Source organism: Nomascus leucogenys, chromosome 7b (assembly GCF_006542625.1).
Source record: "Nomascus leucogenys isolate Asia chromosome 7b, Asia_NLE_v1, whole genome shotgun sequence".
NCBI classification, from domain to species: domain Eukaryota; kingdom Metazoa; phylum Chordata; class Mammalia; order Primates; family Hylobatidae; genus Nomascus; species Nomascus leucogenys.
In genome coordinates this window covers 6,396,070-6,421,804 of record NC_044387.1, presented here as the reverse complement: position 1 = coordinate 6,421,804, position 25,735 = coordinate 6,396,070, and the positions used below count along the sequence as shown (strand labels likewise).

At 49.8% G+C, this 25,735-nt stretch overlaps 1 protein-coding gene across 2 annotated transcripts in view; it reads left to right on the top strand.

Moving 5' to 3' along the window:
• The first annotated feature begins 1,066 nt into the window (after positions 1 to 1,066).
• PARVB (parvin beta) overlaps positions 1,067 to 25,735 on the top strand; it is a 138,618-nt gene continuing 113,949 nt past the window's right edge. The window contains exon 1 of one of the 2 annotated variants that reach the window (XM_030815398.1): positions 1,067 to 1,249. In XM_030815398.1, the coding sequence (XP_030671258.1) occupies positions 1,138 to 1,249 (112 nt within the window). In that variant the 5' untranslated portion in view covers positions 1,067 to 1,137. Of the gene's footprint in view, positions 1,250 to 3,119; positions 3,188 to 25,735 lie in introns of those variants that run through there. The other variant, XM_030815399.1, reaches the window with a different exon arrangement.

Genomic DNA, 25,735 nt, shown 5'->3' with positions numbered 1-25,735 from the left:
AGCCAGAGACAACATCTGTGACATCACAGCTCAAAGCCCTGCCTGGATATCTAGGCTGGGCGTGGTGGCTCACACCTATAATCCCAGCACTTTGGGAGGCCGAGGCAGGCGGATCACCTGAGGTCAGGAGTTCGAGACCAGCCTGGCCAACATGGCAAAACTGCATCTCTACTAAAAATACAAAAATTACCCAGTCGTGGTGGTGTGCATCTGTAATCCCAACTACTCAGGAGGCTGAGACAGGAGAATCGCTTGAACCCAGGAGGTGGAGGTTGCAGTGAGCCGAGATTGTGCCACTGCACTCCAGCCTGGGCAACAAAGCAAGACTCCGTCTACAAAAAATAAAATAAAATAAAATAAAACAAAATTTAAAAAAATAAATAAAATAAAATAAAATAAATAAAATAGCCCTGTCTGGCCCTCCTCGGGATGAAGCCGTTTCCTCTGCTTCCAACACATGCGAGGCCTGCCTCCCCTCCTCTCCCCTCCCTTGCACCCCACACCGTCCCCAGGGCCTGCTCTTCTGCTGACCTCATGGTACCGGCCTGCAAGCCATTTCCTGGGGCCTCCCTGTCGCCTCTTCCAGAAACAACTCCTGGAACTCCCCTTGGAGGTCAGGCCAATGACCTGTCCCCCGCATTGCCCTCCATCCTCTAAGCTTGCCGTGGGTAGGGTCAATTCCCAGTTCAGAAGGGCTCCCCCTGCCCCGGGCCTGGCTCTTGGCAGAAGCTCAACAACAGACCGGCCACGTTCGTGTGACTTGATTCTCTCCGGCTTTCAGGACGTCCTGAGGCTGCACCCACGTGGCAATGGTGTCTGTCGCGCTGTCCCCTGGATCCGGCACCACTAGCGGAGCCGAGCAGAGCCCAGGGCTCCAACGGGTGGGGAAAAGGCTGCGCCGCTCCCGGGGTGGCCCCACGCCCCTTCTCTGAGCGTGAGCGGCGGCGCGGGAGCGGGACGGCTCCGCCTGGGACCAGCAGGCCTCGGGCATCCGGGCCGCCGGGGCCGCGCTCCAGGCCAGGGGCGGGGGCGGGAGCGGGGCGGGGGCCGGCGGCGGGGCCGCGCCCTCGGCCACTCCCCGGGGCGACCGGGCGGCTCCACACGCCCTGCGCCCGCCGCCGGCCCCACGCGCGGCCCATGTCCTCCGCGCCGCGCTCGCCCACCCCGCGGCCCCGCAGGATGAAGAAGGACGAGTCGTTCCTGGGCAAGCTGGGCGGCACCCTGGCCAGGAAGCGGAGGGCGCGCGAGGGTGAGTGCGCGCCCGCGCCAGCCGACCCCCTGGGGACCTGCCCGGCCGTGCCCGCCCTCGGCCCCCAGCGCCCCACGAGGCCGCCCCCGCCCTCCCCGCGCACCCCGCCCAGCCCACGCGGCTGCGCGACCTTCGGGACAGGCCAGGCCTTTGACCCAGGACCCGTAAGCACCGGCCGGGGCCTGGCGCGTGGGGCCGCTGTGGCCTCCGGAGTCTGCCAAACGCGCGTGCGGGCGCTTGTGCGGCGGGGACCTCGGGCCACCGTGCGGGGCCCGCGCCTGCTCTGGGTCCCGGGTGTTTAGCTCTTCCCTGGGCCAGCGGCATCACCAGCCGCGCGGGGTGACCGTTTATTCCATGAGCAGTGACGCTCACGTGTGCAGGGCACGCTGCGCAGACACGGCCTGGGGGACCCACTACTGGGTGTTGCGCGGGCGCCCTGCAGTGTGCGGGGCTCAGGGCGTGCAGGCCTGAGGCCTGGGAGGCCTGCGAGCAAGGATTGCAGAGATCCCATTAAAAAAAAATTTTTTTTTTAATTTTTTACTGCGTGTGCTCACGAAACACTACCAACCTCGTACGTTTTAAAGATTAAATAGTTAGAGTTGCAAGGGATAGTCTGGTGTCTTTAAGTGTACCGCTTGCCCAGGGCCTCCTGGGAGATACATTCTTGAATTTTCTGCTTGGGTGGGGAGGTTGTGCCCCTGGGATCGTGCCCTACAGTGAGATTTCGGATTGGTGAGAGGTGAGGGGAGCTGCTGTGGAAAGACAGATGGAGAACGGCCGGCCTCAGGTGGGTCCCCGGGAAGGAGCCCTCCCATAGCGGGTATGCAATACGGTTTCCTTAAACCACCTGGGCCTGACATATCCCCTGGGAACTCTTCCTGTGCCTCCAGGGATTAGTGTACCCCGGGATGCAGGTCCCCCATCCATTTCTTCCCTGGGACTCTTGCATTCCTAGGGATGTGTGTGCTCTGGGAACACGTACGACAGATTTGCCTCTAGGCATGTGTGTGCCCCCATGCACCTACTCCCCAGGATTTTTGTACAGTGCAGGGAACGCTTGGTTCCCCAGACATTTTCTCCCAGGGATGCCTGTGCCCCCAGGGATGCATGTCTTCCCACCCGTGATCCTGTTCCAAGTGGGCAGGGTCTCGTCCCCTTCAGTAGATCTCCTGGCGGATAGGCCACTCTTCTCTCAAGCCTTACACTGGAGGACCCACTGTAGCTTGTATAGGTCGGTGTTTGTCACCTCTCCTAAATGACATGATTAGTGGCTGTCACCCTTCTCTCTGTCATCCCCACTATTCTTCCATGTAGTCATCAGCACCCTCACCAGAAATCATTTCGGTTCCTCTTTATGGCTTGCAACAATTATAGACGTAAGTGACGCTTCCCTCCCAATTCAGCCCACAGCCTGTGGAGCGCCCGCCACGGGCCAGGTGCTGCTCAAACCCCAGGAAGAAGAGAGCGGGGGCGGGGTGCTTGCTTTCGTGGAACGGGGAATGAATACATAGACAACTGGCGCTGTGATGACGTGCCCGGGAGCACATAGGACAGGGCGATCAGAGCCAGGGGAGGCCTCTGAGGAGGGGACACTTGAGTGGAGGCCAGAAGGAACCAGAGGAAAAAGTCTTTCACAGAATAGCAAGGAACCGGAATGTTCTGGGCTATTACAGCTTTTTCTAGGTGCTATTTACGCTCTTGGAATAGGAAGAACACACACCCAAAGTAATGGACTGGGCCCAAATTCCAGAGTACACAGTGCTTCTCCTCCTTGCCTGTATGAATTGATGTGTGCCTAGAAAATTCAGGCCCAGCCTGGTTTAATTCACATGCACCAAGAATCCCAGCAGCGGGAAGCATCCTGTGCTGAATAGAACAGGCGTAGAGGCAAGAGGAGGAGCAGGACGCCAGGCACTGCTGATGCTGCTTTCGCTGGGGGTGAGCTGGGCGCCCTGCCTCGGTTCTCAGGGTTGGGGTGCCTGGCAAACAGAGGGCCACAAACCCTCCTTGGATCCAGGCACAGGAATTGAGGGACAGGCTGGATTGGGAAGGGTTTAGCGGCTTCTGTGTGGTCTCCTGGGAAGTGGAGGAGCCAGGAAGACTGGATAATGAGGGCTTGAATAATTGAGAGGCGCCGGTATTTCTGCAAAAGCCCATTTGCCTTGGCAACATGCGCTGCTGGCCACTCCAGGGTGGGAGCAGCCCCTGGCCCTGACTTTGGGCCATCAGAGCTATGCTCGGTTGCCTACCAGGGAGTGACAGGGCGCTTGGGAGGTTTCCACGACCCTGCCTGCTGCACCGTCGGCTTCATTTCCTCCTTTGTTAGAAAGTTGAGGGTGGATTTGGGAGAGTGGTTGTGGCTCCCACATGTTCCTGAGTTGAGGACTCTAAAGGAGGAGGGGGAAGCTGGGGGAGGGGGAAGCTGGGGGAGGGGGCGGGCTCATCGGTGAGGTTCCAGATTCAGGCAGGGGTGTGACAAGGCACGGAGGGACTTTTGGGAGGGATGGTTGGGATGAGTGACCTGGCCTGTTCCAGAGGAGAGGGGTTAGGAGATGTGGGGCCCTGGGGTTTGGAGGAAGCAGTGCAGGAAGTGTCTGAGAATGAGCTTCACGGCGGGCGTGATTAAGGCTGATGCACTACGGGAGGCGTGTCACGTGGTGGCCAGGGTCAGAAAAGGGAACTGTGACGAACTGTGGGCATTCGGAAAATGGAAAGGAACGCCGGAAACCCCTAGGGCTCCCCACAGAAGCTCTGGGGACGTGAAAGGACAGCGTGTTTCAAACTTGGGTTCAGCTTTACTGGGGCTCGGAGGAGCCTGTGTGGAGAGAAGACCAATACCACACAGGGTTCCCCACTGTGACCATGGGATGAGAGGCCCCATAGGTCCAGTGGGCCAGGACGGAGGTCGGGGACAGCCCAGCTGCTGCTGGAAGTCCTCAGAGGTGGACGGCCAGCCCCGGCCAGCGTGGAGGAGGTCAGGTGGAGTGCTCCACACATTTGCCACAAGAGGCCTGTTCTGTCTGCCCAATTGCCACGGTCAGGTTTCTCAGAGAGAGCTGAAGCCAGCAGGGCCAGAGCAGCCAGTCTGGAGGTTCTGTCCCTCTTTTCTGAGCAACGCATTCAGGAAGTTTCTATCCCCTGATTACCTTTAAAAAATATATACGTGTGGGCCAGGTGAGGTGGCTCACGCCTGTAATCCCAGCACTCTGGGAGGCCCAGGTGGGTGGATCACCTGAGGTCAGGAATTCGAGACCAGCCTGGTCAACATGGTGAAACCCCATCTCTACTAAAAATACAAAAATTAGCCGGGCATGGTGGCGTGTGCCTGTAATCCCAGCTACTTGGGAAGCTGAGGCAGGAGAATCGCTTGAACCTGGGAGGTGGAGGTTGCAGTGAGCTGAGATTGCGTCACTGCGCTGCAGCCTGGGCAACAGAGTGAAACTCCGTATCCAATAAAAAAATCATATATATATATGTATATACGTATGCGTGTGTATATATATATTCACATATATATTTACGTATATTTTTAAAGCAGTTTTAGGTTTACAGTGAAATCTAGCAAAGAATACAAAGAGTCCCCACCTATCCCTTCTCACCTCCATCAGTGCCCACAGGCTGTGTGGCAGAGTCGTGAGCCAACATTGAGACATCACTGTCTCTGCAAGCTCATAGTTTACCTTAGGGGTCGCTCTTGCCGTTGGACGTTCTGTGGTTCTGGATGGATGTAGAGTGACGTGGACCCACCATTACAGTCGCCTCTGGAGCAGTGTCACTGACCCCAGAATCCTCTCTCTGCTGCCTGTGCATCCCTCCATTTCCCCAAATCCCTGGCAACCACGGATTTTTTTTTTTTTTTTACTGTATCTGTGTTTTTGCCTTTTCTAGACTATCATATAGTTGTGATCATAAAGTGTACAGTAGCGTTTTCAGATTGGCTTCTTCCACTCAGTGATATACATTGAAGGCCCTTCCATGTCTTCTCATGGCTTGGTGGCTCATTCCTTTTTCGACTGAATAATATTCCGTTGTCTGGATGTGCCAGTTTGTTGATCCATTCACCTGCTGAAGGACATCTTGGTTGCTTCCAAGTTTTGGCAGTTATGAATAAAGCTGCTGTGTACATCCGCGTGTAGGTTTTTGTGTGGAGATAAGGTTTTAATTCATTTGAGCTCAATTGCTGGATCGTATGTTAAGAGTGTGTCTTGTTTTGGAAGAAACCACCAAACTCTCTTCCAAAGTGGCTGTGCCACTTTTATTCACCGGCGGCGAACGAGAGTCTCGGCCGCTCCGCATCCTGGCCAGTATTTGGTGGTGTCAGTGTTCTGGATTTTGGAATTCTGATAGGTGTATTGTATTGTGGCATCTTGTTGCTGTTTCAATTCACATTTCCCTGATGACATATGAAGTGGAGCATCTCTTCAGATGCTTATTTGCCATCTGTGTATCTTCTTCAGTGAAGTGTCTATTATGGTCATTGGCTCATTTGTATTTTATTTATTTTTATTTTTATTTTGTTTTTGAGATAGGGTCTCACTGTAACCCAGGCTGGAGTGCAGTGGCACAATCCTGGCTCACTGTAGCCTCAACCTCCTGGGGCTCAAGTGATCCTCATGCCTCAGCCTCTGGAGTAGTTGGGACTACAGGCACATACCACCATGCCAAGCTAATTTTTGTATTTTTTGTAGAGATGGGGTCTCGCTATGTTGCCCAGGCTGGTCTCAAACTCCTGGGCTCAGGAGATCCACCTGCCTCAGCCTCCCAAAGGGCTGGGATTACACGCGGGAGCCACAGTGCCCAGCCTTGGCCTATTTTTAAGTCTGCTTGTTTGTTTCCTTACTGTTGAATTGGAAGAGTTCTTCATATATTTTGGATACAAGTCGTGTGTTTTGCAAATATTTTCTCCCAGCCAGAGGCTTGTCTTCCCGTTCTCTTGATCCTGATATCTCCTAAGCATTTGATATAGAAATAGTGATTAATGAGCAAGATACTGAGACCTCATCAACTAGATCTAAAGAAATCACTAGACCAGACACATAATCCCAGCACTTCGGGAGGCTGAAGCAGCAGATCACCTAGGTCAGGAGTTTGAGACCAGCCTGGCCAACGTGGGGAAACCCCGTCTCTACTAAAAATACAAAAATTAGCCGGGCATGGTGGTGCACACCTGTAACCCCAGCTACTCAGGAGGCTGAGGCAGGAGAATCACTTGAACCTGGGAGGCAGAGGTTGCAGTGAGCTGAGATCGCGCCACTGCACTCCAGCCTGGGTGACAGAGCAAGAATCTGCCTCAAAAAAAAAAAAAAAAAAAGAAAAAAGAAATCATTGGGTAGCTGTGACATTGAATTGAAGGTTGAAAGTATTAAGTTTCTTTGTGGACTTTAAATAACCTTCAGGAGAGAAATCTCAAAGCTCTAAACCAGCAACTGAGAATTTCCTTCAGAGTGTCCATCTTTTACACGAGCCATCAGTTGTATAGACGTTGGGTTGCCCCCCAACACCAAGACGCACTGGTGAAGGGAGGGGAGCTGTGGCAGGGGGGCCTACACTGCCCCCGTCTTTCCTCCAGCAATGCCTGGGCTGGGAGCTGGTGGTGGGTGAGACCCTGGCTCAGGCCCCACTCAGGATAGTTCGAGGGGCAGGCAGATAGGGGGACTGAGCCATGGGGGTCTCACCACCCAGACTTGGGGTTTTGGGCCTCCCTGGAGGAAGTGGTCCTGGCTGAATGTCTAGGATGGATGGAAATTAGCCCAGGGAGGGGGAGGGGGCTCCTGAGGAGACCCCCAGGCAGGCTCCCAGTGGCTGAGCAACGGTGTAGCCTGTGGGCTGTGGCCAGCCCTGGTCGGGGGCCGGAGAGGTGAGCAGCCCTGGCGTCCCACAAGCACGGGAGCCTGGAACCCTTGCTGGGGTTTGGCAGGGGTGGCCGATATCAGTGGGGCTTTAGGGAGTGGGGAATGGGGAACGGCAGGGAGGCAGGCGGGCAGGAGTGTGGCACGGGGCACAGGCAGTGCCCCGAGGAGGCGGCGTGGGTGGGCGCAGGCGTGGCTGTGATTTCCACGCTGTTTTCTAGCGGGCTCCAGCCCCTCTGATGCCGAAATGAAAGAGGCCCCAGATCCTTGCTTGTGGGAGGGGTGGGAAGGGATTTTCGAGGAGCGTAGTCTCTTTTGGACGATTTTTCAGACTCCTTCTCATTTCCAGGCCCTCTGTGCTCACGTGACCCCTCTGATGGTGTCACGTCCCGTAGAAAAGTGGCTGTGGCATGTCGGGAAGGCCAGCGGGCCTCCTAGCCAATGAAAAGGGGGAGTGGCTGGTCCGAAGTTGGGGGATATAGACAGGTGAGGGACCAGGGCCATGGTCACTGTGGTTTCTATGGGGAAGAGGGGATGGTGGTGGTCCTATTTGGAGCTGTTGTGTTGTGAGTCTCTTTACAGACCCTGCCAACAAAGAGGAAGACAATTCCACACCCCTTTCTCTAAACCCAAACCTCCTTTGAGCAGAGACCGCCTCCGTCTGGGGATGGACAGCTGTTGGTCTGAGAAGGAAAGGCACAGTGAGGTCACTGCGACACTGCCCAGCGCCTTCATGGGAAACACTCCTCGGGGAGGTGGTTGGAACTCCCTGGAGACCATTTTCCAGTGAGCGCCTGTCTCTTTCCTCTTGAGCTGGGAGGAAGTGGGTGGCTCAGCTACATTTCCTTTGATTATTATTCTGACTATAATCTTCAAACCCTACATTTCTCATTGTGTGTTCCGCCCATGCATTCTGTTGTCTGGGGCAGCAAAGTCGACCGTCACCACGTGGGTGTTTTTGTTTTGTTTTGTTTTCTTGAAGGCCTACTAAGAGCTCTCAGAAACTCTGCTTCTGTAGAAAAGGTAAAGGCACTGCTTGGCCACAAATGATGACTCTTCCCTGCCTTTCGGGGCTTGGGGAGGAAGGGCAGGTTCTCGGTGGTTCTCCCAGCACCTTGGTTACAAACCTCCCAGCAGAGTCAGATCACCTTGGCAACCCCACACTCATCAAAGGGACTCTGCCTTGATTCCCTCCCCACCGCTGTGGAATTAATATTGATTGCTCATCCTGAAGTTGCTTACCCTCATGCTCCCTGTCCAGTCGTCAGAATAATTAAGGAGTGTTTATTGGATGTAAGTGGGTTCATCCCTGCTGCAAATATGGATTTTAAGTGCTCCGTTGGGTTGATTCCTCCCTGCTGTGGTTGGCACAGGGCAGGTACCTTTACCTAGCCGTTATCTTCTTTTCAAATACGTGGTTCCATCACATAAAAGATATACCCTATGAAAATGTCTCTGCCTTAGTTGTGCATGTTACACTTTAGGTTTCAGGTGAAAATTGGTTTATCTCCTAATATGTCTGCTATTTGTTACATCACATAGAGGCTGCAAAACAGATTAATAAGCTTTGGAGGATATTATAAGCATACGTTGGCCCAATGGTATTAATTTGCTTATCCATACTAATTGCTGTTTTGGTAAAAGAAGGCAGACACAATGCAATCAATCCTAGAAGTGTTCTGTGGCTTTGCATCATTGAGATACCTCAGGCTGACATATTCAAATGAGAGCCTTCTCTCCGGTTACAAGAAAAAAATGGAATGAGCAGCAGTTTTGGCCTCGTCCAGTCTCTAGGGCTCCCAGCATCTGGGGATTAACATGATCAGCCCTGGGAAACCAGCGGAATCTTTTACCTCCTCTGATGTTCTAAGAGCATCTGGGCCGTGGGGACTGAACACACCCTTCGAGGCTATGTGCGTTAAAGTTTGGGGGCCCATTTCTTCATTTCTAATATGGGGCAGTGTGGGCAGATCCCAGCTCTGCGTTTCTGAGCTGCTGAGTTTGTCCTGGATCTGAGAATGCCCGGCGGGGTGGTGCAGCCCGCCTCCTTGCACTGGATCTGTTGCTTCTTCTCTCTAAGCCTTTGTTCCTGATGGTCCCTTGTGGAGCAAAGCAGCACTGGTGGTGTGAGGAGTGAAGCCTCATCAGCAATTGAGTGAGCACTCAATCAGAATTCGTTATGGATGAATGTGGATGACTAGAGGCATTGACGCAGACACCAGACCCAGAGCTGGTACGTGGTACAGCAGAAGTGGCAAGTCAGCTCAATTTATGACGACTACCTAACCCTGTGTTGAGAAGGATTCTTTGGCTGAGTCTGGGCTTAGGGAAAAAGAATGCTGGGACCGGTCAGCCACACTACCAGTGTGTATGGAGGGTTAGTTGCTCTGTGGCTGTCACCCCCAGGACAGAAGCCTTTTCCAGCTCTAGTACCGTGTCATTTCAGCAGCATCGGCTGCTTTGTTCCCATTGAGTGCCATGCAGCAGCTAGTTGGCTGTTGGTAACGAAAGTTGTGTAAATCCTTTAAGATATTGCAGTGAGAATGTTGGTATCTTAACTCTTCCCCTAGCCGTCTGTGACTAGGAAGCATCCCCAGTACTATTATATTTTTATCTTTTTTCTTGAGACAGAGTCCTGCTCTGTTGCTTAGGCTGGACTGCAGTGGCATGATCTCGGCTCACTGCAACCTCTGCCTCCTGGGTTCAAGCGAGCACATCCAGCCAATTTTTTATATTTTTAGTAAAGACAGGATTTCATCATGTTGGCCAGGCTGATCTCAAACTCCTGACCTCAACTGATCCGCCCACCTCAGCCTCCCAAAGTGCTGGGATTACAGGAGTGAGCCACCACTCCCGGCCCCCAATACTCTTTTGAGGTATACTTGGCTGAGTAGCTGTTTAGCGTGTGCAGAGAAGCAGGTGTTTCTGAGCTGGAATTCCTTGTACCCAGAAAGTGAGGGCACCAGGAGGCATTTTTGCTTTCCTCACCAGCCTATGGCATCAGAGAACATTTGGCAGTCTCTGAGTGGGAGTTCTTTACGCTTGTCTGAAAGTAGTTGGAGGCACGCTCCTTTAAGCTTTGCCACTTGAAATGATGAGCTTGGTTTTGGCCTTTGAACCTTTACCTGCCAGCTACCCACAATCAGTCAGCAATGTTGGTTTCCCCAAGCAACGCCATCTTAGGAATTTCTTTGCTTGTTCTCTTACAAAGTCATGCATTATTATACTTGTTTTCATCTGAAAAATTACAATTCCACAGGATCTAGACTTGAATGTTAAGCTATTAAAAAGTTAAAGAGGGAGTGAAATGTTAGCACTCCTAGGGCCTGCGTACGTTGCTTGCTCAAATCCAGACACTCCCGGAAGCAGCTGTCTCAGTGGAGCCCTGTCTGCCCTTGTTGTTTTCTGCTTCTCAAGTTACTCCAGACTCCAGGGAACTAGAACTGACCAGGCCCCACTTTAAACATGTGGATGGAGTGCCCCTGACAAGGCTGGAGACGGGGAGGTCCGGGGCGGGGCCTCATGCGCATGTGGTGTTCAGAATTTATTTTTGCTGTAAATGGAATTTGAAGAATATATCTATATATGAACATACAAATAAAAAATATAAAGAATATATGTACAAAGAGTATAAAGAACACTTCTAGAATTCATTGCATTGTGTCTGCATTCTTTTACTGCAACAGCAATTATAATTATATTATAAAGAATATATATATTCTTTATACATATATATTTGAGATGGGTGTCTTTATACATATATATGTTTGAGATGGGGGTCTTTATACATATATATGTTTGAGATGGGGTCTTTATACATATATATATATTTGAGATGGGGGTCTTTATACATATATATATGTTTGAGATGGGGGTCTTGCTGTGTTGCCCAGGCTGGAGTGCAGTGGCTGTTCACAGGCCAGATCATCAGACACTGTAGCCTTGAACTCCTGGCCTCAAGGGATCCTCCTTCCTTAGCCTCCTGAGTAGCTGAGACAGTAGGTGCACACCACCATGCCCAGCTCTTGAGAAGCATCTGGCCCAAAGCTTAATTTGAAGTGTCTTCATCCATGTCTTTTTTCTTTTTGTTTCAAATTTAATAGAATTGACCCTTGAACAGCACAGGGGTTAAGAGGCACTGACCCCCCATGCAGTCAGAAATCCACGTGTAACTTTTTTTTTTTTTTTTTTTTTTTTGAGATGGAGTTTCGCTCTTGTCACCTAGGCTGGAGTGCAGTGGTGCGATCTCGGCTCACTGCAACCCCTGCCTCCCAGGTTCAAGTGATTCTCCTGCCTCAGCTTCCCGAGTAGCTGGGATTACAGGTGTGCACCACCATACCCAGCTAATTTTTGTATTATTAGTAGAGACAGAGTTTCACCATGTTGGCCAGGCTGGTGGTCTCAAACTCCTGACCTCAGGTGATCCGCCCAACTCAGCCTCCCAAAGTACTGGTATTACAGGCATGAGCCACTGCACCCAGCCACCATGTGTAACTTTTGACTCCCACAAAACAACTACTGATAGCCTGCTGTTGACTGGAAGCCTCACTGATAACATAAACAATTAACAATATTTTATATGTTCTATGCATTATGTACCGTATTCTTACTATAAAGTGAGCCTGAGGAAAGAAAATGTTATTAGGAAAATCATAAGGAAGAGAATATGCATTTATAGTACTGTGCTGTGTTTATTGATGCTGCACGTTTGCAACGTGTGTTTACAAGATGAATGCTCTGAAGTGGCCGGCAACTGCAGCTGCAGACCTCACACTACCATACAACATCTCAAGCTATTCAGCTTCTTGGAATGTCAGGCTTTTCTTTTTTTCTTTTTTCTTTTTTTGAGATGGAGTCCCGCTCTGTTGCCCAGGCTGGAGTGCAATGGCCCGATCTCGGCTCACTGCAGCCTCCACCTCCCGGGTTCAAGCGATTCTCCTGCCTCAGCCTCCCAAGTAGCTGGGATTACAGGCATGTGCCACCATGCCCGGCTAATTTTTTCGTATTTTTAGTAGAAATGGGGTTTCACCATGTTAGCCAGGATGGTCTCAATCTCCTGACCTTGTGATCCGCCCGCCTCAGCCTTCCAAAGTGCTGGGATTACGGGTGTGAGCCACCGCGCCCGTCCATCAAGGCTTCTTGGGAGCACTAACAGCATCACAAGTGGCGCTTTGTATGAGTCCCATGGTGTTATTCCCGGTTTACGGTATTGCACTAAACATAATGAAAAATATGTGAGAACCCAAACAGATCACTTTTTTTTTTTTTTACTATGATATGGAATTTACTGGAGCGGTGAACTGCTCAAGTGGAGATAATTAACATCAAATAATGTTCTAAGCAATGCAATAGCAACAGGAGGTGGCTACTATTACAGTGGTGCAGTGTGGACTGCAGTTAATTTTATGCAGTTATTATTAAATACTGCATCTTGGCTGGGCGCAGTGGCTCACGCCTGTAATCCCAGCACTTTGGGAGGCCGAGGCGGGTGGATCACTTAACGTCAGGAGTTCGACACCAGCCTGGCCAAATGGTGAAACCTTGTCTCTACTAAAAAGATAAAAATTAACCAGGTGTGGTGGCGGGCACCTGTAATCCCAGCTACTCAGGAAGCTGAGGCAGGAGAATCACTTGAACCCAGGAGGCAGAGATTGCAATGAGCCAAAATCATGCCACTGCACTCCAGCCTGGGTGACAGAATGAGACTGTCTCAAAGATAAAATAAAATAAAATAAAATAAAATAAAATAAAATAAATACAATAAAATAAATATATGTACTGCATCTTTACATTTATGTTTCTCTCAACTGTGAACACAGTCTGTGTTTGTGTGTGTGTAAGTTTTGATACATTTTAACTTTTTATAGTAGATTTATATGCATTTTATGGTGGTAAATGATAAAACAGATTAGTATCTACATATATTTTATGCATTTGTCGCTTATCTAAATTTTTCTTAATTTTTAAAAATATTTCTGGGCTACGTGGTTTGCAGTTTTTTCAAATTGTCACAAATCTCCAAACAATTTTCCAATATGTTTATTGGAAAAAATCTGCATATAAGTGGACTCACGTAATTCAAACCTGTGTTTTTCAAGAGTCAGCTGTAATGTCTTTCAAAGTAAAATCTAAGTGAGTTTATACTTGATATATATAAGTTTAATAGAAGGAGTGCAGTGGCTCATGCCTGTAATCCCAGTACTCTGGGAGGCTGAGATGGGAGGATCACTTGAGCTCAGGAGTTCAAGACCAGCCTGGGCAACATAGAGAGAAGCCCTTTTTGTTAAAAATTAAAAAAAAAAATCAGTCGGGTGTGGTGGTGCACGTCTGTGGTCCCAGCTACTTGGGAGGCTCAGGTGGGAGGCTCACTTGAGCCCAGGAGATCAAGGCTGCAGTGAACCATGATTGCGCCACTGCACTCCAGCTGTGTGACAGAGTGAGGCCCTGTATCAAAATAATAATCATAATAAAGATAATCTGAGAAGTGAGGGTAAAAGTTAAAGGAAGATTAAAAACAACAAAAAAAAATGCTTATAATCCCAGTACTTTGGGAGGCCAAGGCAGGAGGATCGCTTGAGCCCAGGAGTTTGAGATTAGCCTGGGCAACATAGTGAGACCTAGTCTGTACAAAACAAAACAACAAAAAAAGAAAAAACAGCTGAGCATGGTGGCACATGCCTGTAGTCCCAGCCTGGCCAACATGGTGAAACCTTGTCTCTACCAAAAATACAAAAATTAGCCAGGCATGGTGGCTTGTGCCTGTAGTCCCAGCTACTCGGGAGGCTGAGGTGGGAGGATCGCTTGAGCCTGGGAAGTGGAGGTTGCGGTGAGCTGAGATCGTGCCACTTCCCTCCAGCCTGGCTGACAGACTGAGACCCTGTCTCAAAAAAACAAAAACAAAAACAAATCAGAATGGAGCCTATAATAATCACACTGCAGCTAAGCCTCGGGCACTGCTGATGTCCCAGGCGCCGTGCTAGATGCTTCCTGCATTATTTTACCTTGTTTACTCCTCACACCAAGCTGAGAAGTTGGTATTATGTGGTTATTCCCATTTTGCAGATGGGCAAACACAGGCTCGGAGAGGCTCGAGGTCATCCTGCCAGCAGGTGAGATTTAACTCCAGGCAGTGTGGCTCTTCATTGCCGCTGACCCTGCTAAACTGGAAGAATGATTCAGATGGGAGTCATCTTCCCAGCTGGCTCCTAGTAAGCTGATATCATTCCTGGCGTTTAAGCTGCACCCAGCCCCAGTGTTAGGATGATGCGCTAGAGAAGACACATTAGATCCTTTTTGTGCTGAATGAACTTGTTGGTGTTTATAAAAAGAAGACAGAACCCTAGTGGCTTCATGCTGCTCCAGGACCAAGTCCAGATTCTCGCCAGCCACCCAGCGCCTGTCCAGCCCAGCCCAGCTCCAGCTCCAGCTCCCAGCTCTTCTCCCTTGGCCTGGCCATGGGGTCTTCGTTGCTTTCTGTGGGTCCCATGATCTTCCTTGGCTCAAAGCCCTCACGTCCGCTGTTCTCTCTGATCTGGCAACTCTCTGCCCTGTTGACTTAAATGTCGCACCTCCAGCAGGGTGGGGGCCCCTCTTTGCCCATTGGCACTATCATGTCCCTGCATTCCTGTTTCAGGTTGTTGGCAGGGTTCCTGTCTTCCTGGGGTGTGGTGCGTTCCCATTTCACTGGGAGACAATGATGATCATTTACAGTGATCTTTGTGTATTTGCCCAGCAAGCAAGAGGCAGTCTGGTGTAGTGGTTACAGTGACTGCTCTTGAGGCCAGACTGCATGGGCTTGACCTGATCTTTCTGGGCCCTGGAGCTGTGACCCTGGGGAAGGTACTTCCCCACCCTGTGCCTCAGTTTCTTCTTCTGTAAAGCGTACTTAACTCATAGGGTCAGTAGAGAATTGAGTGAGTTATTAAATGAAATGATGTACTTAAAACTGGACCTGGGGCCAGGCATGGTGGCTCACACCTGTAATCCCAGCACTTTGGAAGGCTGAGGTGGGCAGATCACTTGAAGTCAGGAGTTCAAGACCAGCTTGGCCAACATGGCAAAACCCCATCTCTACTAAAAAATAGAAAAATTAGCTGGGCGTGATGATGCACTCCTGTAATCCCAGCTACTCGGGAGGCTGAGGCAGGAGAATCGCTTGAACCCGGGAGGCGGAGGTTGCAGTGAGCTGAGATCACACCACTGCACTCCAGCCTGGGCGACAGAGTGAGACTCCATTGCAAAAACCAAAAAATAAAAAACTAAAAAGCTGGACCTGGTCAAGCCATCGAGTGAGAGAAAATGTTTGCAAAACACATGTTTGATAAAAGACTGGGGTCCGGGAGATGGAGAAAACTTCTGCAACTCAAGAATAAAAACACAGCCAACGCAGTAAAAGAATAGATAGATAAAGGGTTTGAACAGACATGTCACCAAAGAAGATTGACAGATAGCCAATATGCATCTGGAAAAGTACTCCCCGTCACCAGCCACCTGGGAAATGCACATGAGAAGCACAGGGAATGCCCCGCAGACCCACGGGAAAGGCTGAAAGATGTGGTGAGAATAGGACAGCTGCTACTCACTCAGGCTGGAGGGTTGTGCAGTGGTGTGGCCCCTCAGGAAATCAGCTTGGTAGTTTCTTTTAAAATCAAATAACCATCCTTCCTATGACCCAGCAATTCCCGTAAATCTTAGATTTGCTCAACGGAAGTAGGAATCTATGGCTGGGCACGGTGGCTCAGTCCTGTAGTCCCAGCACTCTGGGAGGCTGAGGCGGACAGATCACCTGAGCTCAGTAGTTCAAGACCAGTTTGGCCAACATGGCGAAACCTAAAAATATAAAAATTAGCTGGGTGTGGTGGTGCACTCCTGTAATCCCAGCTACTTGGGAGGCTGAGGCAGGAGAATCACTTGAACCTGGGAGGTGGAGGTTGCAGTGGGAGTCGAGATCGTGCCACTGCACTCCAGCCTAAGCGACAGAGTGAGACTCTGTCAAAAAGAAAAAAAGTAGGAATCTGTAAGAAGACGCTTGTACAGGAATGTTCATAGCAGCTTCATTCATAAGAGCTCGTACTTGGAAACAGCTTGGGGACCATCAGTAGGTGAATGGATACGCAGACAGCAGTAATTGACACGATGGAATGCTCCTAGGCAGTGTCAAGGAACAAGGTGCCGGTACAGGAAATCACCTGAGACTCTCAAAACCACTATGCTGAGCAAACCAAGACAGACCAAAAGAGTACACACTGTGTGATTTCCTTTCATTTCATTTTTTTCAAAGATGAGATCTCACTCCGATGCCCAGGCTGAAGTGCAATGGTGCAATCATAGCTCACTGCAGCCTCGAACTCCTGGCCTCCAGTGATCCTTCTTCCTCAGCCTCCCGAGGAGCTAGGACCACAGGTGTGTACCACTACGCCCCGCTAATTTCACTTTTACAATGTTCTACAACAGGCAAAGCTAATCTATGGTGGTTGCCTCTGGAGCTGTGGGTAGGAGTTGCTTGGGGAGGAGCAGGAGGGAATTTTCTGTTGTTATGAAAATATTCTTTACAGTGAGAGTGGTTTGAGATACACAGGTGCAGCATTTGTCAAAACTCTTTGCATGTGCACTTTAAATTTGTGCATTTCATGGCATGTACATTTTAACTCCAAGGAAATAAAAGAACTATAAATAAATACTGAACTCTAATTAGTGATGTGTGAGCTTAGAGGGAAAAGTACTGATGTCTGCAACTTACTTTGAAATGCATTAAAAAAAGATGGTATGGTAGACTGAATAATAGTCCGAAAAATGTCTATATTCCAATACCTGGAACCTGCGAATATGTTCTCTTATGTGGTCAAAGGGAATTTGCAGGTCTGATTAAGATCCTTGAGATAGGATTAGCCTGGGTTATTTGGGTGGGCCCAGTGTGATTATCAGGTTCCTTATGAGAGGGAGGCAGAAGGGTCAGAGTCAGAGAGAAGTGACGATGGAGATGGAAGTTGCAATGATGTGGGGCCAGGAGCCAAGGAATGCGAGCAGCCTCTAAAAGCTGGAAAAGCCAGGAAATTGGTTTTCTCCTGGAGCTTCTAGAAGGAATGCAGCCCTGCTGACACCTTGATTTTAGCCAGTGAGACCCATTTTGGACTCCTGACATCCGGAACCACAAGATAGAAATTTGTGTCGTTTGAAGCTCCAAAGTTTGTGGGAATTATTTCCAGCCGCAATTGGAAATGAATGCTGATGGATTCCTGGATAGATAGAGGGGTGGACAGATGTGGAATAAAACAAGTATAGACAAAGGTGGGTGGTGGACTGTAGGCTGTGGGTATATAAGTGTTCCTTCAAACTTTACTTGTCTGGGAGTGGGGGCCAATGCCTGTAATCCCAGCACTTTGGGAGGCCGAGGCGGGTGGATCACTTGAGGTCGGGAGTTCGAGACCAGTCTGGCCAACATGGTGAAACTCCATCTCTACAAAAATACAAAAAATTAGCTGAGCACGGTGACATATGCCTGTGGTCTCAGCTACTTGGGAGGCTGAGGCAGGAGAATCGCTTGAACCTGGGAGGCGGAGGTTGCAGTGAACCGAGATTGTGCCACTGCACTCCGGCCTGGGTGACAGAGCAAGACTCCCTCTCAAAAAATAAAATGAAATAAAGTTCTTTACATGTTTCTATGTGTTTGAAACTTTTAATAATGAAGTACTGGGGGGAAATGACTGGGCCTGATACATAATAAAAGCCCTACAGGCCAGGCACAGTGGTTCATGCCGGTAATCTCAGCACTTTGGGAGGCTAAGCCATGAGGACTGCTTGAGCTCAGGAGTTTGAGACCAGCCTAGGCTACACAGTGAGACCCCATCTCTACCAAAAAATAGAAAAAAAAATAGCCAGGCGTGGTGGCCCATGCCTGTGGTCCCAGCTACCCGGGAGGCTGAGGGGGAGGATGGCTTGAGCATGGAAGGCTGAGGCTGCAGTGAGTCGAGATTGCACCACTGCATTCCAGTCTGGGTGACAGAGTGAGACCCTGTCTCAAAAATACATAAATAAATAAGTAAATAAATAAATAAATAAATACATGCATACATACATACATACCCTACATAGGTGTCAGCCTTTGTTCTCATTGGCATCTCATCTCCATTCTTATTGCCACCATGGCCACTCCCCGACTTTGTCCATCATGTAGAGAAGAGGCCTGGGAAGAGAAGAGACCAGGGGCTGGGTTGGTGGTGAGCAGACAAAATAATAAACATACAATGAGGCCATATGACATATTGTGAGAATTGCTTTCACTTAAGAAAATCTAGGCCAGGCGCGGTGGCTTACGCCTGTAATCCCAGCACTTTGGGAGGCCGAGGCAGGTGGATTGCCTGAGGTCAGGAGTTTGAGACCAGCCTGGCCAACATACTGAAACGCTGTCTCTACTAAAAATACAAAAATTAGCTGGGCGTGGTGGTGGGTGCCTGTAATCCCAGCTGCTCGGGAGGCTGAGGCAGGAGAATCACTTGAACCCGGGTGGCGGAAGTTGTGGTGAGCCGAGATTGTGCCACTTCACTCCAGCCTGGGCGATAGAGTGAGAGTCCGAAGTGAAGGGGCTGGGGCTTCAGAACTGTAGAGACTCATCTCCCCAGGAAGCTGTCACTTGTGATGTGGTCACAGCTGTAGGCATTTGCAGAGATGGGACGAGAAGACACGCCACAGTGGGAACTGGCCCGTGTCTTCACACGTCCTGCAGTGCTGCTGCTGAGAATGGCTGCACTTTGTTAGGGGAAGAGAGTGTTTTAGTTAAATTTATCTGGAAAACATATTATTAGTATAACGAGGTTTTAATGATTTGAAATTTTGTTGGAGCAGCGCGGGGAGAATTTCAATCTCACTGTGTGCAGCTGGCCATTGTTTCCATTTGATTTTGTTTCTTTGCTTGGGCCTCATTGCAAGGACACGTTTCTACAATTATTATTTAGTTTTTCTTTCCTAGAGCCCTGCTTTGTTATAGCTTTTAATTTTCTTGTGTAGAAGATCTGCTGGAAAAAAAAGAATACCTTTAGCTGGCTTGATCAGAACCAGAGGATGAGCGTTGTTACCGTAGGAAACTTGTGTTTGTTTAAGGTTTACTGGAGCACTCTGTGGTTGCCATGGAGTGGACCCAATCCAGATGTCCGTTAACTGATGAGTGGATAAGCAAACTATGCTCCATCCATATGATGGAATACTATTCAGCAATGAAAAGGAATGACATATGGATCCATGCTACAACGTGGGTGAATCTGGAAAACAGGCTCAGTGAGAGAAGCCATTTGCGAAAGGATAAATACTGTGTAATTCCACTTATTTGAATATCTAGAATAGGCAAATTGGTAGAGACAGAAAGTAAGACTAGTGGTTCCCAAAGCCTGGGGAAGGTACGGTGACCCCTCACGGGTACAGGGATTATTTTGGGGGTGACGAAAATGTTCTTACATTGACAATGGTGACGGTTACGCAACTCTGTGAATATACTAACAATCATTGAATTGTACACTTTATATATATATATATATATATATTTATTTATTTTGAGTCAGAATCTCGCTCTGTCGCCCATGCTGGAGTGCAGTGGCACGATCTCAGCTCACTGCAAGCTCCGCTTCCCGGGATCACGCCATTCTCCTGCCTCAGCCTCCCGAGTAGCTGAGACTACAGGCGCCCGCCACAGTGCCCGGCTAATTTTTTGCATTTTTAGTAGAGACTGGGTTTCACCGTGTTAGCCAGGATGGTCTCGATCTCCTGACCTCGTGATCCGCCCGCCTCGGCCTCCCAAAATGCTGGGATTACAGGCGTGAGCCACTGCGCCCAGCCTGTTTTGTATTTTTGAGATGGAATCTCGCTCTGTTGCCCAGGCTGGAGTGCAGTGGCATGATCTTGGCTCACTGCAACCTCTGCCTCCCGCGTTCAAGTGATTTTCATGCCTCAGCCTCTGGAGTAGCTTGGACTACAGGCATGCACCACCATGCTCAGCTAATTTTTGTATTTTTAGTAGAGACGGGGTTTCACCATGTTGGCCAGGTGGGTCTCAAACTCCTGACCTCAAGTGATCCACCTGCCTCAGCCTCCCAAAGTGCTGGGATTACAGGCATGCACCACTGTGCCTGGCTTGACACAGCAGCGTTTAAACTCTCTTCTTATTTTGGATCCATGGTAAGAAATATATTTTCATAAAAACCACAGTTCAAGCCTACATTTACCTATATCCATGAATAAAAGTTTCATGAAATGATATCTTCCTATAAGAACACTGACGTTTGCTACTCTACTGTTCTTTCATTTCATTAAAGAAACGTGCTGTCCAGGCAATCTCAGTACTTTGGGAGGCTGAGGCAGGAGGATTGCTTGAGCCCAGTGGTTTGAGACCAGCCTGGTCAACATAGCAAGACCCCATCTCTACAAAACATAAAATTAGTCTGGCGTTGTGTTGTGTGCCTGTGGTCCCACCCACTTGGGGCAGGGGCAGGCGGGTTTGAGGTGGGAGGATCGCTTGAGCCCAGGAGTTTGAGGCTGCAGTGAGTTATGATTGCACCACTGCACTCCAGCCTGGGTGACAAAGAGAGAGTCTCTGTCTAAATAAATAAATAAATAAATAAATAAATAAATAAATAAAATATGCTAGTCACAGCTTCCTAAATGGATTTTATGACCCACTGAGTCAAGATGATAGTTTTAAAATGTTGCTAAGAGAGATGTAAGGAGGAAAATGTATTGGTGAGTGTTGAGGAGCCCAACTTCTTTTGAGGAATCATTGTTGGATCTGGTGTCTCATGTGTTACCCTAGGGTTTCAACTCCTGTTTGCTTATTCAGTTATTCATTGATCACCCAGTCTTCCAGGCATGCAGTCATTCATTCAAGGTGATTTTTGAGCTCCCCTTGAAAGCAGGTATGGGGCTGGGGGTTGGGGATCCAGTGAGTGGTCCTGCTTGAGAGACTGGCCCTGCCCACATGGTACTAGTGGGCTGGGACCCTCGCATCACTCTTGTCTCCATCTTGTTGTGCACCGTTGCTGCTCCATTGAATGATCTTGGCACCTTTGCTGAAAATCAGCTCATCATCAATGTATGGATTTATTTCTGGGATTTCAATTCTATTATGTTGATCAACAGGTCTGTCTTTATGCTAGTACCACACTGTCTCTATCACTGTAGCTTTGCAGTACGTTTTCAAATTGGCAAACATGATGCTTCCCACTTTGTTCTTCAACCTTGTGTTGGCTATTTGGGATCCCTTGAGATTCCGTATGAGTTTTAGGGTGTGCTTTTCTATTTCTGCAATGAGCCACCGTTGGAATTTTGGGAGGAATTGTACTGAATTTGAGAATTGCTTTGGGTAGTATCTTTAACAACACGAAGTCTTCCAGTCCATGAACATAGGATGTCTTTCCACTTCCTTAAGTCTTCTTTAATTTCCCTTAGCAATGTTTTGTGGTTTTCAGGGTACGAGTCTCTTGCCTCTCTGGGCAGATTTATCCCTGGGTGGCTTCTGCTTTCGGATGCTGTTGTCAGTGGGATTGTTATCCTTGCCAGTGGTCGCTGAGCCCAGCTGCAGCCTTGTCTTGCACTGCAGGGTGTCTGTGTTACCTACTTGCCTAGTTCTGGCCACTTTTCTTGCAAGAAGTCAGGAGTATGCTGATCTGGAGTAGGGCCCTTAGCATAACAGAGCTGCTCCTTGGTGCTAGGAGATGCATCCTGAGGCTGGCCATCCATGTCAGAGGACCTGGCACCTCACCCCCATCATGGGATATCACTGACCACCAGTGGGGGATGCACCTCTGCTGGGCTTGGCCTGCAAGGTAGGAGCTGACTGCAGGAGTGGGAAAGAGCCCATGGCCCCTGAGGGGGCCTACAGTTGGCTCTCCTGTGGTTACTTGGCATGTTTGATAGATGCCTGGGTCTGGCACAGAGAACGCTGCCCGCTGATAATCATTAAGCCTCGGCAGGCCAGCCTTGATGACATGTTATCTCCCCACGCAGCCCCTGGACACACTTGATTAAAGGTGCTTATTACTTTCATAGTGTTGGCTGGAGTGATGTGATAACTCCACAAAAGGTTCTGGCAGAATCCCAGACCTTGGGGTGTTCTCACCAGTGTCTTTGTGTTCAAGGTTCAGCACAGTGTGGGGTGGCAGGAGATGGGAACTTGGCGACTGAGGCCAGAGTCTGCTGACTTGAGCCTCTGCTGAGGTCCTCATCAGTGCAGGGAGAGCAGCAGCCTAATCTCAAAATGGTTTAGAGGATTAAGCAGGGGGTGGGGGGGTGGGGGGGTGGGGGGCTTGCATGAAGAGTTGAGAACTGGCTCATGGGTGGGTGTGCGGGGGGTGGGGATGGCCCGGGGGCCGTAGCTATAGTTTGTCTTCCTTCTCCCACCGGCAGAGGTGAAAAGAGGTGTTTTGTCCTGGGGCCACCAGGCCTATCCACGGAGGAGCAGAGCTTCACATGGAGCCTGTGCCCCGTCTTAGTCTATTTTGTGTTGTTATAAAGGAACACTAAGGCTAGCTAATTCATAAAGAAAAGAGGTTTATTTGGCTCCTGTTTCTGCAGGCTCTACATGGCACTGGCATCTGGTTCTGGGGAGGCCTCAGGGGCTTCTCCTCATAGTGGAAGGTGAAGAGGGAACAAGAAAGGGAGAGGAAGGAGGTGCCACGCTCTTTTCTAAGAAAACAGAAACACAGCTGCATTATTTTAAGCAAAACACATATTGGCTTAGGTTGCTGTATTCATCTGCCAGGGCTGTTGCACCAAGGCACCAAATACTGGGTGGCTCTTTGGGAGGCCGAGGCAGGCAGATCACTTGAGGTCAGGAGTTTGAGGCCAGCCTGGCCAACATGGTGAAACCCCATCTCTACTAAAAATACCAAAATTAGCCGGGCATGGTGGCATGCACCTATAATCCCAGCTATTTGGGAGGCTGAGGCAGGAGAATCGCTTGAACCCGCGAGGCGGAGTTTGCAGTGAGCTGAAATTGTACTACTGCACTCCAGCCTGGGCAACTGAGCCAGACTCTATCTAAAAAAAATAAAAAATAAAAAATCCAGCAGAAGTGGATTCTCTCACAGTTATGGAGGCCAGGAGCTTCTAGGGGTTAGAACTCCAACATCTTTTTTTGGGGAAAGAGGTGCATAATTCCCCATAGAAGAGCCTGTCATCTCAGGGGGCCTTGACCCAGATATTTGACGTTGGTGTAATCTACTTGTGTGTGTGTATTGGTGGACAAGGGGGACTGGCCTTACATCCCTTCAGCATCTTGGGGGTGGGCGGTGCCTCCCCCGCGGCTCCCCTGAGTCAGCCCCAGGGAAGACCGATTGTGGGACTGGATGGTGTGGGAACCCCCAGCTCCATCCTGCCTCCAGCCATCAGTGAGGTGTGCTTGGCCATTCCCCACAGGACCAGTGGGGGGGATGGGGCAGCTTTGCAGTTGGAGAGGATGGGGGGTTCAGGCAGGCAGAACAGATGCGCGGACACAGAAGAACTGTGCAGAATGTGGAGCTGGGCTTCCTGGAGGGCCCATGGGAGAGGCGAGACTGAAATCTTCTCCATACTTTTTCACTGGGGCCTGAAAGCCTAGTGCAGAATGAGACTGAAAGCACTTGTCTCGTTGAGCAAATCATTCAGCTTTGTTATTTCTCTAATTGAAATAATTCCTGGCATTAATTATTTGGAGAGCGCTCATGACCATGTGGACACGCCTTTTTAGGGCACATGAACTGTCTGAGGGTAATAATTTCGCTCGAATTTTTTTTTGTTTTTGAGATGGAGACCTGCTCTGTCACACAGGCTGGAGGGCAGTGGCGTGATCTCGGCTCACTGCAACCTCCACCTCCCGGGTTCCAGCGATTCTCCTGACCTAGCTTCCCCAGTAGCTGGGATTACAGGTGCCCACCACCATGCCCGGCTAATTTTTAAATTTTATAATTTTATATTTATTTATTTATTTATTGAGACGGAGTCTTGCTCTGTCACTCAGGCTGGAGTGCAGTGGCGCGATCTTGGCTCACTGCAACCTCCACCTCTAGGGTTCAAGCAATTCTCCTGCCTCAGCCTCCCAAGTAGCTGGGATTATAGGCACCCGCCACCATGCCTGGCTAATTTTTGTATTTTTAGTAGAGACAGGGTTTCACCATGTTGGTCAGGCTGGTCTCAAACTCCTGACCTCATGATCTGCCTGCCTTGGCCTCTCAAAGTGCCGGGTTTACAGGCATGAGCCACTGTGCCTGGCCTAATTTTTGTACTTTAGGTGGGATTTCATCATGTTGGCCAGGCTGGTCTCGAGCTACTGACCTCAGGTGATTTGTCCACTTTGGCCTCCTAAAATGCTGGGATTACAGGCGTGAGCCACTGTGCCTGGCCTATTTCGCTCCATTTTGCTGAGGAGGGAACAGAAGCGTGGAGTCCGCCCAGCCACATGGCCTTGGATCCGGGCTGCAGGTCCAGGCTTTCTGGCTCCAGGGCTGGTGCCCCCTGTCCTGTGCCACTTCCCCTGCAAAATGAGATGAAAATGAGTCTCATTTTACAGATGAGGAAACTGAGACCCTGAGAGGGGGTGAAGAACCAAGTATCTGGCTGAGCGCACCTGTCATTGAAGAGATGTTCTGGGAGCTGCTGTGTGTGCTGGTGTCAGAATGAATAATACCCACAGTGCTCGGCGTGGACAATCAGCAAAGCTAGGGAGCCGTTTTCTCCTCCCAGCCCCCTTTCTCACTTCAGACCCCAGACAAGAATCGGAGGTCCGTTTCTCAAGTTTAGCTCCAGTCTGATTAAATGTGGATTTGCTCCACTCTTTTTCATGGGCATAAAAGTATCTGCGGAGTGGAAATGTGTGCAGAGGATGCACTGTGTGCAGGCTGCGGCTCGAGGTCGATCAGATTCCTCCAGTGATAAAAGGCCTGCTGAGGAAGCGGCCCCGCCCCCAGCACAGCCCCATCGATTGGTTTTTATTTTCCTCTGTTGCTGGAGTGATCCAATTTGAAGCCCTGTTTCTGAGCATGTTGCAAGGAACCCTAGGGGCTGCAGTAGCCCTGGAGATGCTAGCTGGAAATCAAACTCAAATTGGTGCTTTCTTCCTATTAAAGCAGGAGACCTCTGCCCGGGAAAGGGGCCGTTTGGGGGCTCAGCCATCCGGCACACGGAGTGAGTAGGTTTTATTGCCAAAGCAGTCCCGGCCTCGGCCTCAGCCTCTGTGTGGCTCTGGTGGGGAGTGTGTCTCGATGTTGCACGGTGAATAAGCCCCATGCCTACTTGAGTTTGGGGTTTCTGTTTTACCTACACTTCCATATTGTGGGCATGTGGCTGCGGAAATGTGCCTGCAGCTGGACTCGCTGTCACTCACCGGCTTCTTGTGGCACAGTCTAGGGAGGGTTGCCCCAGCCGTATTTAGTTCTTCCTGCCTCAGATGAACAGGCCTCCTCTCCCAGCTCCTAATCAGGAGGGCAGAGTCTCGTTGGCAGCAATCCCGTCCTGCTGCCGCTGCCTTTACACTTCTTCAGATACGCGGCCGTCTTAAGGTGTAAATACCTTCCTCTGTTTCCCGGTGGTTATCTACAGCAAGGATTGGCAAACAGAATCCACACCATAGATGTGATGTATGTTTGTAGTCCTCTTTCCTCCTTAAACTGTTAGTAAACAA